This window comes from Poecilia reticulata, chromosome 3 (assembly GCF_904066995.2).
Source record: "Poecilia reticulata chromosome 3, P_reticulata-male-v2, whole genome shotgun sequence".
NCBI lineage: Eukaryota > Metazoa > Chordata > Actinopteri > Cyprinodontiformes > Poeciliidae > Poecilia > Poecilia reticulata.
Genome location: NC_088832.1, coordinates 9,239,263 through 9,252,430, shown reverse-complemented (window position 1 = coordinate 9,252,430; position 13,168 = coordinate 9,239,263). Strand labels below are relative to the sequence as shown.

Here is a 13,168-nt window from a genome sequence, read left to right as displayed (position 1 = left end):
TTGATTTTGTTTGTATTATTTGGACGTGTTCAATTCAGTAGCACCAATTCACAACAAATCCCGTTTCTGCTTTATCTTCAGCCGCACAGAATTGAATTATAATTGCATTATGTTAATTGTATCAGTTATATTATTTAAAATTGTATTATTTAAGGTAATACCATAAAGTAATATTACAAAAAGGAATATTGTAAAGATTATTTCAGATGATAACTAAAAAACACACAGACAATGATATTTAACTAAGTGGGTCCTCTGTTTATGATTCATTAATAAAGTAATATTTTTATTATATCTGAGCCGGAATTGTTATAATCAATGCGAGATTATTTAAACACCTGCGACGGGGGAATGGTTACATAAGGACATAAACGTGTATTTAATTTAATAATTGCAATTTAATAATTACGCTTTACTGTACTAGAGAGAAACATCTTGCCATTTCAATAAAACTGGAACACATATACATATATTTATACATATATTTATACATTTATTTAAAAAAAAAAGTTTACAAATGTTGCTGCAATCCTGGTTTGAGATAGCTTATTAGTGAATTTATCAGGGAAGGTTATGTTTATTATAATAATTGTGCATGGCTTTATCCATCTGTAATTGTCGTTCATTTTAATGAATGTTCACATGTCTTGTTTCTTTAGACCTATTATTGCCTTCCAGGCTGTGTTCACTAAACGGTTAAAGAGTTAAGGGGGTCGGTACAGCGGAGCCTCCGCATGACATCACCGCTGGACAAAGCAGCAAGGAGTGGTTTCTTCCAAGAGAAGCCCCCAAATCAATGAAGCAACACAACAGGAAAAAAATCCCTGTAATTTTATCTGCCGGTTAAATCAAAGTGCGTGGGCTGCGTTTCTAGCGGTGCTTTGTTGTGAGAGGAATGAACTGCTCTGGAAAATAACATCGTTTGGACAGAGGAGAGAGCCACCACCGCTGGACGGTCAGTGAGTTTTAACTTTCGTCTTTCTAAAACACTTAAGGATGAAATGTGTGTGAGCTAAATAAAAACAAACTAACCGTGAGCTTATCCCCTGTTTGCTTAAGATACACCATGAATAAGCGTAAACTTTGGTTATTTTGGAAGTAAACGCAGCAGCAGCAGCAGCAGCTGAGGAGCAAATGGAACCGTGAAAACTTGAAGAAAGACAGAGCCTCTCATAACCACTTCAGTAGCTCTATTCACAGCCTCCAAAGCCAGGCTTAGTCCGGGTTTTTCACTTCAAAGAAGTTCAAAGCACAGGATACAGTTTAAAAAGAGCTAATAAGCTAACGTTAAATAGAACACACTGCGCCCCCGTTCGGCAAAAACTACCCACTACATTTATCAACAAAAAGGTTGTTTAAGGCAACAACAAAAGAGATTTTCTTAAAAAGCAAGACACAGAGAACTCAAAAAGAAAATTGTTTATTCGGGAACAAGCAAACACATAAATTAAGGGATACAAACGATAAAAAGAGCCATAAAACCCAGAGGATAAATGAAAAGGTAAGGAAGGTAGTTTAAAGAGATGCTGAGCAAAACCATTGATGAACTGGGGTAATAGTAGTTACTATATCCTCGTTTCTTCAGGCCGAATCCCATTTTCTTTATCCTTTAACCCACTTATACGACTCTCCTCTACCAATTCCTTAATTCCCCATTTAATTCAGGCAGGGGCTAGAACATTCCAGTGATTAGAACATTGTTGAGACACTCTCTCAACAAGTTTTTTCACTTATTACTAATACATCTAACAGAAAAACATGTGACTTAATTTCCCCCCCATGTGCTGTGTACGCAATTATCAGTCTTCCAACACCAAATGTTTACAGGCTTATTAAGGACTAACAAAAAATGTGTTGTGAGTATTTACACAGATCTATCTACCAGACTGTTTTCTTAATGGAACTATTATAACAAATGTTGATTGTTATTTTTATGTTGTACATTAACAAATCATATACCGTGTCTTTATGTGTATAGATGGATGCACATAAAGTAGTTGGTAAAAGACAGGAACTTTCATGCTGCCCTCATTTTAAAACAGAGCACTAATTAGTAGGGGTGCACCGATTGTAGTTTTCTGGTTGATCTTTAAAATCCTGACCTGCCGATTCTGATTTTGACTGGAACTGAAATGTTGCTAAACATAGCAACAAAGTCACTAGGTTGACAACATTGAGATGACTATTGTTAAACACACATGCAGTCGTGACCTGGTGGGCGGTTCTGTCATTGGGAAAGATGTACCGACTGGCTGATTTATTGGTGAACTCCTGCTAATTCGTTGTTGCTATGCTGCCTGTCTCTGCCAGGTCTCCCTTGGGAAATATGTTTTTTTTTATTTTAATGGAATATACCAAAAAATAAGTCAAATAAAAAGAAAGCATTCATGTGATCAGTAACACCTGCTTTTGATATGATTTCTTTGGTTAATAATTGGCATGCTGTTAAAATTGAACCCATTTTTAAAAATAGTTATTTGAGTATTTATTTTCAATATTTGCTGTGATTCTTTGTAAATTAGGAAGTAAGGCTCTTGGGTACAGTATAACACCACCTTATCCAAAATACACACACACACGCACGCACGCACGCACACACGCACGCACGCACACGCACACGCACACGCACACACACACACAGGATGCACTTGTGTATATATATTGATCCAAACCAGTGGTTCTCATACTTTTCATAACCTCGCTAATTACTAAATTATTCAGTTACCTGCAGTCAAGAGAATACTCAATAACTTTGATCTCAAAATTCAATATGGCTGCCAAGTGTTTAAAACGTTGGGAAAAGAGTGATAACAAGCATTTATTTGAACTTCTGGCAGTTTGTACCTCAGGGACTCTTTCACACAAATAAAAAGATACAACCTGTGTTTAATTAGTCTGATCATTGTGTTAGGCATTGGCAAATCTTTGTGATTGTTGGCAACTAGGACATGGTTAAAATATGTTTGGTGCTGTTGCCATTTATACTGACACTTATTACTGCTTCTGATAATCTCTTCTTAACATATTCTCCACTGTATTTTATTTGTGTGTGAAGTAAAGATCATTGGGCTTCGATTATTTACCTATTTTCTGTTTCATGGCTTATACACTTGAAATTAAATATTTGATTCCAAAACATACACTAAAAGTCACCAGTGGAAAGTGTACAACTGTTTGAGAATCATGTATCTAAACCTTTCCTATTGCTTTACGTTTAGGTTCATTGTGTCAGGTCTTTTTCCCTTTACTACCCTTGTCCATTATCCAACCTACTTTGACCACTTTCGCTGAAGAAAAACTGCCCAAAAATATAACTTTTTCATGTTTACCAAGGCATTAACTTTCCCCTTCCTTTACATTTTCTTTGTGGCTCGTGACTTCTCCTGTCTTTCTATCAATGGCTTTTTGATTGCACAGCTGATATTTCCCACCTGAGCAGTGGATCTGAGCAACTCCTCTAGAGCTTCCAAAACCGTCTTGTTTAATTCTCATTCTCTTCAGCCTGGTAGTTTAATTAGACGATACCCCGCTTTATGAAATGTCAAAGTTTGGGTTGCTGATTAATAAGCCTGTCCTGCTTTGGTTATTGTTAATATTTCATTCTTGAACCATTCAGCACCATAAGCACCAGCTCTTCACTATTTCTGTGATTTCTAAAGGCAGTTCATCTGACTAGATTTCATTTAGGGGTATGACATTAGAAGAGGGTCAGCACATGAATAATGTTTTACTAGTTGCACCAATTGCAGTTTTCTGTCCTCTTGCCAATCAACAATTTTTAAAATGCCTGATCTGCTGATTCCAGATTTGACCAACGTCAATTTTTTTGTCTAAAAAGTTGCTAAATTGGCTAATTTTCATGCCTGTGTGGAGGTAGATAAGATCGGGGGATAAGATACTCACATGTAAGTATTGTAAAATTAAGGAAATCGGTACCGATTTATCGATTTTCACTGTTGTTACCTACTTTGCTTTGCTCTATTACATACAGAAGAAGATTTTACCTCTAATTTGTCTAAATTGTTCACATTTTTAATGATATGTTATGTATATATGATTACTTCTTAAGGCAAAAATAATATAATTATGCACACACATGCAGAAACATATGGGAAATAATACCTTTTACAGAGCGAAACCAACAAAACACAAGAAAGGCCTCAGTCCATGTACTCTTAAAATCTCTGCAGCAGTGGCTCTCAAACTAGATTTGGGGGAAAATAAACAGTTTAAAAATTACAACGTTTCAGTCTGTGATCAACCAATTAGCTCCGTGATACTATCCATTTGTTGCTAAATATAAACTTCCAACCTTTTGTGTAGCTTTATTTCAAGTTTTTTTTGTTACGCAACTCTTCCTATTAAGTACTCCTTTCAAATTTATGGAGCTCTTCCTTTCATTTTGATCGCCTAATGAATAATTTGACAAAGTAATATACCAAATGACCTGAGTCATCCTGAGGGCTCGTTAAATTTTGGTGCCAGTTTAAACGCTCATTTTGCGGGTTAGAAGTGTCCGTGTCTTCACAGGGTCAATAGTTTCGAACGGTTTAAGGAGCTTGGCTGTGAAGCAACTCATATGCCACTGCCCTGAACGGTAGCCATATTCATTATGTCTGTATTGGAAAAACAAAAGGAGTGGACTAAAGAGAAGCATAGATGCCAAACTGTTGGAAGAAACCTAGCCCTCAGTGAAATTTCCCTAAAGCTTACCGGGGTGGCGCGGCATTACTTTAAATCTTAATGATCTGTGCAAACTCCCCAAAAAAGCGCTTATCTTTTTTTGACCTCCATATAAAGTTTAATAGTCCTTTACATTGTGACAAAATGAAATACATGGATGATTATGACTCATGCGCTGACAGCCATTCTCCGAAAGGAAGCCACACTTTCAGGATGTCACAGTCTTTCAGCGACTTCTTTCCTCTCAGACGTAATGGGCTTTAAATGGCACCATTATAAGCTAACGCCGGTAACATCCCTGCAAGCTGGTCATGGTTTTGACACATCGGCGTACAGCAGCGATAGTGACTATTTTCCCTGATCCTAAATACCGACCTGATTTTCTTTGAGTTTTTCCACTTTTGTGTGAGTTGATTCAGCTTGATTCAGCTTGTTTTAATCGCTTCCTCTGAGGTGAGTGGTGAAATGAAATGGAGGATAGAGGATGCACGCTGGCAAGGTGGCGGCAAGTTGCTTGACTCATTTGGTAAAAACCCCTTTGTTGGCTTCCTGCTGTCTGGCCAGCCTGAGTCAGACTCTGTGGTCCGTGCTGCCAGCAGATTTCTGCTTCAGGATAGTTGTGGTATGCATCTGCCCTTCTCTGTCATTGACTGTTTATTCCCTCTTCTGAATCTCAGCTCAATAAACCTTTTCCCGCCCTCTCTCTGTGGTGGAGTTTTTTTAATAATCTTACAAACATTTCTACTTGTCCTTCTGTCTGGACCTTTGTTGAACAAACGGCAAGCAAAGCTGTGATGGAAACTGAATGCCGAGCCTCAATTTCAGCCCACATCCTTTCTGCTGAAGCTATAAAAGGAGGGGCATGGAAAATCCTTTGGGTGAACCATAGGGTGGAGCTACAGAGCTGAAATGATTCATAGCACCAAGCCATAACAGCTGATAAGCGGAATATCCACCAGGCAGCGCGCTGGGCACCATCCCAAGCAGACAGTGGTTAGAGCAGCCGTCTTGTCTCATAAGAAACAAGCCTCTGACTTTGCTGACATGTTTTTCTTTATGTACAAAGAAATGAAAGAAATGTATTTGTGTTAATGCCGCAAGTTTTTTTATTTTTTGGTGCTAAAAATATGTTGCTTTTTATTATTTCTCTTTCGAGAGATGTCTGTATTTTTTACTTACTCAAAAATCGGCTGCTATGTTGATATTTTTTTGTTCTTTTTTGTGCTTAAGATTTTGTTTCTTTTCTGTTTAATAGCCCTCATGTGGTATGATTATACACAAAATAACTAACAAACAACAGTTAGGTGTATAATTACCCAAAATTAAACTTTGTACATTCACATGCACACTAATATTTGGTTCTTGGTTGCTAAGCAGGTAGCAGGCAAGCCAAAGGCTTTTTGCTCCCACTAACAATGTCCCCGTGTGATTCTGCCTAAATATTTCATTTGATTTCTTTCCTGACACTCACTCAGCTTTCAGGTGAAATCCAAAAACTTTTAATAAAGTTAGGGATTAGAAGTTTAATGTTAGCTCGTTTTATCTATTTCTAAACTTTCTTCAGTGATATTTTGTGAACTCTTCTCTGTTGGCACACTTTGTTCTGTCCAAGTTAAAACCTCTTGGAGATAAAGTCAAACGATTTGTATTTAGTCTTCTTTTTTTATTAGGCTATCTTACGGCTGTCCGAGGTGTTCAACTCTCTTTTAGTTTGTAGTAAATTGCCCTACATCTTATCCAACGAGTTTTACTTTTTTCAAAGAAAGTAAGCCAAATTCTGTTCTTATGGCTGAGAATAGACATTTGCTTCCCCTCCTTTCTAAATTGGCCCTAAAATAAAAAACAGACTGTATTGCCCTTATAAGGCAAACATGCAAAATGCTTTTTAAGCTTTGGATCTACAATAATTTCCACATCCCCTCTAGAGAAAGCTTAAATTTAATTAACACTTGTACCCCAAATTCATGTTTTTAAAATTTGATGAAGTTGTGCTCTTTATAATCACACTTCAATGAAAAAAAGCCTTTACAATCCATCATTAAAAGTTCAAAATTAATCTTGCGTGCAAGCCAAGGATGAGTGTTTTATGTTCTTCCCATTTTTACAAAAGATATTAAAAAAACTTCTATGGTAATTGTAACATGTTGGCATTTAGATAAGAAATTTTATTCCTGACCTATTGTCAAAAGGAAGATGAGCGAGGTCAGGTCGCTATGGGCTTCCTGAACACCTCAGCACAGTCACAGGATGCTCTCCTCCATGCCACGCCACATTGAAATTGTAATTCCTGCAAGTCATGCAGGAATTATTTGGCTCAACCAAATACTAAGTACATAAATATGAAAATACTTTTCAGGAGCCTAAAATGTCCTTTTTTATTGATGTTGGGGAAGATTCAAATTTTCTGACACACTGATTTTTGGGTTTTCATTATCTGAGAGCCATAATCATAAAAATTACAAGAAATAAAGGCTATGAATATTTCACTCCATGCGTAATGAAGCTATGTAATTCATGAGTTTTAATATCTGAAAGGAGTGGCAGAAAAAAATTGGAGTTTTTCACAATTTCCCCATTTTATTTTAGATGAACCTGTACAATGTAATGCACTTCAGAAAGAAGGATCAACTGAGATATCCCAAGTGTTTTTGGTCTCTTTGTTAAATGATGGCTTCTTATCTCAGGGAGAGAAAAAAATCACAGTGAAGATTTTCTCTTAGTAATTTATAGACAAACAGTGACCTCTACCAGTGTAGCAGAGATGGATATCACATAAATATTGAATACATTTGAGGGTAGAGAAGAGGGAAGATAGCCTTTTCTATCTCTGTTTCCTCCTAAAGTAGCAGGGTTTTTTTTAACTTGTAAAGCAGAGAGTATGACTTGGCTGTTTCCACTCAACTTTGGAAGTCCCCATTTGTCATTACAGCTTTTTTTTTCTACTGAGAGAAAAAGAAAAAGAAAAAGAAAGCCTAAAGGAAGCCAGAGAAAAACAAGCTGAGGTAATCACCTTCAGAGGAACCTTCAGATCTTTTTCTTCAGAAAAACAATTTCAGTCTTCAAAGATGTTCATACTGGGTGGTACAGCACCATAGGCTTGTCAAAATTCTTTCCATATCCCCCATGGACTAACGATGCATCCAGTCTTTTGTATGACAACATTTTAGTAGTATTTTTTTGGGGGGGGGAAATAAACAAAAATTGATTTTAGGCTTCAGAAGTTGGTGTAGTCTATTTCACTATTATGTGTGTGTTGTGTAATTCTGAGGTGACCCATTTTTGTGTATCTATAAGTAAAATAAGGTTTCTTAAATCTGAATTTCAGCTTTAAATACTTAATGTTCAGTTTTGAGCAGTCTAAGCATTTTAGGCTTTTATATAATTAATTACAGGTCAGACTCTTTGAAACAGTAAAATAGGCCCTTAGTTCAGCACCAATGGGAAGTTACCTGCTAGCTTTAGGTTTGTTAGCAGCTAATGGTAATCATGTTCTGACAGTGCTTCACTTAGCACAGACGCAAGGCTGCCAGAGCACGCTGTGTTGCGACTCGTGGTACCAAAAAAAGTCGAATTCATGCAAATGTAGTAGCGGAAGCCTCACCCAGGAAAACGAGGGGAGTTCAAATGTAATTTAAACCAGCTAGCATAATTGGAGAGACTGCATCTGGTGTTGTAGTGGGCAGGCAGACGGGCAGGCTTGTCTTTTAGAAGTTGCCTAATATGCTACCAGATAAATCATTTCAAAGCAGTGCAGAGACTTCTTCATGTAACCAAGTGTTTCAGCAAGATGGGGGAAACAATGCAAGAATGACTTCCCTTTATCCTTCAAAATAAAAGTCTCAACCATAAATACATGTCAACATTAAAGCTCTCACTTTCCATTAAGGCCTTGCAGTCATAGCTCATAGTACCTATAGATGTTTCTTTGCAAAATCTTGCCCTGGATCACACTCTGCACCACACTTCTTACCATATTGTCATGTTACTGTATTGTCCTAATTATTTCAACGTTTCTCATATTGAATCTCAGTTTTTTTTCCCCCCTCTGCAGTGCTGTGTCTGAAGACGTGGACCCGCTGTTTGAATCCATCCTGAAGCATCATGCTAGCCCTCCTGCTGCTTGCAATGCTGGCCGTCCACGCAGTGGGTGGGTGTCTCAACTTCTCCTATCCTTTCATTACCATTGAGGGAATTATTACCGTCTGTCACCAGGCTATAGGCTTGTAATTTATTTTTCTCAACAAAGGCTTCATTAGGCCAAACAGCAGTTCAAATGAGGGCACTCCCCAGCATATCATGCCTGTAGTCTGGGTGTCGTAAACCTCCCTGTTTAAACTCTGTCCGTCTAAACAGACAAGTCTGCATAAGCAGTGGCCTAGTTTTCATGGGAAGCCATTTGAGTTTAGTTTTTACAGTGTTTTAAATCTTTGACATTGAGATGTTTTCTTTTTATGACTTTTTATGATTTTGTAAAACAAAGACGCTTTGACCTTTTCCGTGAGGTGCAGTAGGGAGAGTTTGACGCCCTCGATGAGAAATACTGGAGTGCAGTTTTTCTGCTACGACTAAGAAAGTGCAGTGAAGAAGTTATCTTCTCGTATTTCAAAATACAAAATAGTGGCATGGCTGAGACTTATGTTGCAACTGAGTACTCATTCCTCACGCACCCAAAGATTTTACTCCAGGAGAAGAGCTTGTGTTGTCATAAAAAACAAGAAACAAATGGCCTGGATTGGTTTGATAGCATTGCCTGACACTGTGAATAAAAAGAGACTGAGTATGTCATCACGGGGACGAAGAAGGCATATTTTTGCAACCGTAAAGTTTTTTCACAGCTGGTCTGTGGCTGACACATCATCAGTCTTTGGTGAACATACAAGATCTACAAAGAAAGTTTTATCTTCCAAATTCAGGTCATTTTTTCCCCCTTTTTTTTCTGGTGGAATTGGCACAAGTTCCTATTGGCCATCAGCTGCACATTTCAGTCCTGACTCAGTGGACCTAAGTGTCTTCAGTGGTTCATTAGGGACCTATTCTCTCCCAGCACAAATGGGCTTGCGGCCTGCTCATTACTTGCTGTCTGGCATTCAGTGCCTAACTCGTTCTCCTCACTGGGGGGGGAAGATGCGGAGGAGGTGTCGTGGACTGATGGAGCTCTTTAACTCACAGGTAATGGGCTATTGTAGCTCACACAATGATTCACTTTCTCTCTGCTAACTGGAGCACTAAGTGAATTAGTTGAAGTCAGGTTTGATACTATAGACTTCCCCTGTAACAGAGTACAATGAGACAAAAGGTACATGCAGTGTGAACCTTGTTTGGCTTATTAGAAGCTGAAACGATATCCCACCACACATTGTCAAATAACACAGACGAATTCAGATCTTCATGTATTGGATGTGGTATATAAAATAATATTACAATCACTGAAAGGGTGAATAAATGGTGGATAACACTGATTATCTCTACATTGTGGCACCTGTTAGTGGGTGGGGTGTATTGGGCAGCTAGAGAACAATTTGTCTTCAAAGATAATAGTTAAAAGCAAACAAAAGGATTTGAGACAGTTTGACAAAGGCGGATTGTAATGGCTAGATGTCAAAACATCTACAAATCTGTAGCTTGTGAAGGGTGTCCTCTGTCTACAGTGGTACTATCTATCAAAAGGGATCTAAGAAAGGATCACTGGCAAACTGATTACAAGTTCATGAGTAGCCTTGGGTGATGTGCATAGGAAGAAACGCTTCCCTGGTGTGGCCAGATCTTAAGAAAATGAAGATCAAATTGCTGATGATCTTGAGGTTGATTTTATGAGAAAATACAAATTGCATTTTGTTGCGTGTGGGGCTGTATAGCTGCAGACCTGTCAGCGACCAATGTCCACAACCCAAAGCACCAACAACTGGCACATGATCATCAGAACTAGACCAGGGTATAAAGGCTTGACCTGGTCTGATAAATCACATTTCATTTTACATCGCACAGTGTCCGGGTAAGTGTGGTAGACTAACCCTAACCCTACCCTCATGAACACCAGGGTGAGCCATCACACCGTCACTGATGCAGTGATAGTGTGATGGTTTGAACAATGTTCTACTGCAAGTTTTTGAATCCTTCTATTCATGTGGATATCAAATTAACATCCACTTATGATCTAGCAAAGTGACTTGACCCAGACCTCTATCCAATCAAGCATCTGTGGGCCGTGCTGGACAAGGAATTTTCATCCATCGAGATCTCACCTTGCAACTTATAGGACTTAACGGCATCTGCTGCAAGTATCTTGGTGCCAGGTTCCACAGCACACCTTCAGAGGTCTTGTGGAGTCCGTATGTAAACAATTAAGGTGTGCTTTGGCACCAAAAGAGAGTCTAAAAACAGTTAATGATTGGGTAGGTATTGAATTGCAATGTGAATGTGCATTTATTTGGTTTTCTGTTTTCAGTCAAGCCCCACAGTCATTATCCAGAGGGATGACTAATAAAGGTCAAATTGATTACTTATTTTTTCCCTGCAAGTCAGAAAACTGTGTTCATATTTTTATGTGGGTGACCGTCTCTTGGTTACGGAGATCCCATCAAGGAATAACTGGCTGTGACCTTCTCTGTATTCCACTGTATCATCATAGCCCAATAACTTCAGCGTGTCCTCATATCACTAGATACAATTTCACTTCGCGGGCTTTGCCAACAGTCGCATTGCAAGAACAATACTTGGGGGCAGAAAAACACATAGCAACACATGAGCAGGTATACAGTAAGCCTCAGCCTTATCTTGCTTTAGAAATCAGTCTATTAAATCTCCCTCAGCAAAACTCTGTCTGGTACTTACCTAGTACTGCACACAGGCATACCGGTTGGTTTTTGTTTAAACTAATGCCAAAAAAAGGGCTCAGTCAGTGTTGCATTTACCTCTGACCCTTCTTAACTTTTAAAAGCCTATGAGTGTTTTCATCAAACATCTCCCTATTTGTTGTTCTGAGTGTCAGCAAAATGGACAAAATGTCATTGTGTTACAGTAACGAGTGAGCCACAACAGTTAGCTGAATAAAGTGATATCCTTGGCTCACGTCAGCATAACACACGGCGGTGTCAGCCAGTGGCACGGCTAACAAGAGGCTGTCTGGCTAATTGCTTGTTGTTGTCATAGTGTGTGTTCACTTAGCACAGACGCAAGGCTGCCAGAGCACGCTGTGTTGCGACTCGTGGTACCAAAAAAAGTCGAATTCATGCAAATGTAGTAGCGGAAGCCTCACCCAGGAAAACGAGGGGAGTTCAAATGTAATTCAAACCAGCTAACATAATTGGAGAGACTGCATCTGGTGTTGTAGTGGGCAGGCAGACGGGCAGGCCCCGGAGCGTGAAAATAGCCCTCTCATGCCTTCATCTCTGGTGTACTTTTTAAAGGTCTGCTAACTATGAATACCCTCTCCCTGCCCTCCTTTTCTTTTCACAGCAATTGATTCTGCAAAGGGGGGACACTTTAGCCTGTGCAGAAATTCAATTTAGGGTTATTACCCCGTATCAGTGATGTTCTTGCTAATTTGATTGCGTCCAGTAAAGTATCCTTTAAAAACAATCGAGGACAGGCTCAACAAAGATTGGTTTCGCTGTAGTGCATACATAATGAGCTGTCTCTGTTGGCTTGCCTCTGTCTCGTTGGTTTTCAGCTTTTTTTTTTTCACACCACTTACTCATTGAAGCAAAGTGCATTACCCAACAAGCATCTCATGATTATTTCAACAAGTTCTAAAAAGGCTGCCTTGTGGGATCGTTAAAATATTGATACGGATTATATACTGTGATTGTTGCTCTGGCTGGGGAGAGGGGGCCTACAGCCATATGTTGATCTCTTTGTGTGTAGTGGGCTGTGATAAAAGGTGTTGAATGGATGCTGATCTGTGCTTGGAAAGTATCACAGCTTCCCTCTCGCTGCTGGAGCGTACCAGCTGCATCCACAGGTAGATTCCTTGGTATAGCACTTCATCATGTCCAAGAAGTCGTCCACTCATTCATACGCACATTCACACACTGATGGTGGTAAGCTGAGTTGTAGCCTGTTAAGTGGGAAGGGCGGTGTTCCTCTAGTTTGTACAGCTTAATATTTCAACAGCGATTGAAATATTATCAATCGCTTGTTACAATTGATAATATTTCCAAATAGCCTAAGCTGCATTTCTCATAAGTGACAGAAAGATGTAACTTTAAGGCAGCTGACTAGCAGAACACATGGTCAGGAAGAGGAAGCGGCAGCTACACTCAAAATAGCCAGCAAAAAGCTTTTCACAGAACTTCCTCTTTTAATCTCAAGAAAAAGTCTTTAAAGTAGAGGAACAGTATGATGCACATTTTTAGCAGTTTTGTATTGCTAACCTGTTTAAACCTTGGTATACCTTAATCTGCATAGCAGGCACTGACCTGATGACCCTACAGCCTATATAGTTTATGAAACACACCATGGAAGTCTGAGACAATTCTATATTAAC

The 13,168-nt window shown here is 38.9% G+C and overlaps 1 protein-coding gene across 3 annotated transcripts in view; it reads left to right on the top strand.

Moving 5' to 3' along the window:
* The first annotated feature begins 718 nt into the window (after positions 1–718).
* cd276 (CD276 molecule) overlaps positions 719–13,168 on the top strand; it is a 90,575-nt gene continuing 78,125 nt past the window's right edge. The window contains exons 1-2 of one of the 3 annotated variants that reach the window (XM_081605014.1): positions 719–955; positions 8,735–8,830. In XM_081605014.1, coding sequence (XP_081461140.1) covers positions 8,785–8,830 — 46 coding nt within the window. In that variant the 5' untranslated portion in view covers positions 719–955; positions 8,735–8,784. The remainder of the gene's footprint in view (positions 956–8,734; positions 8,831–13,168) is intronic. The other 2 variants (XR_533281.2, XM_008404749.2) reach the window with 2 other exon arrangements.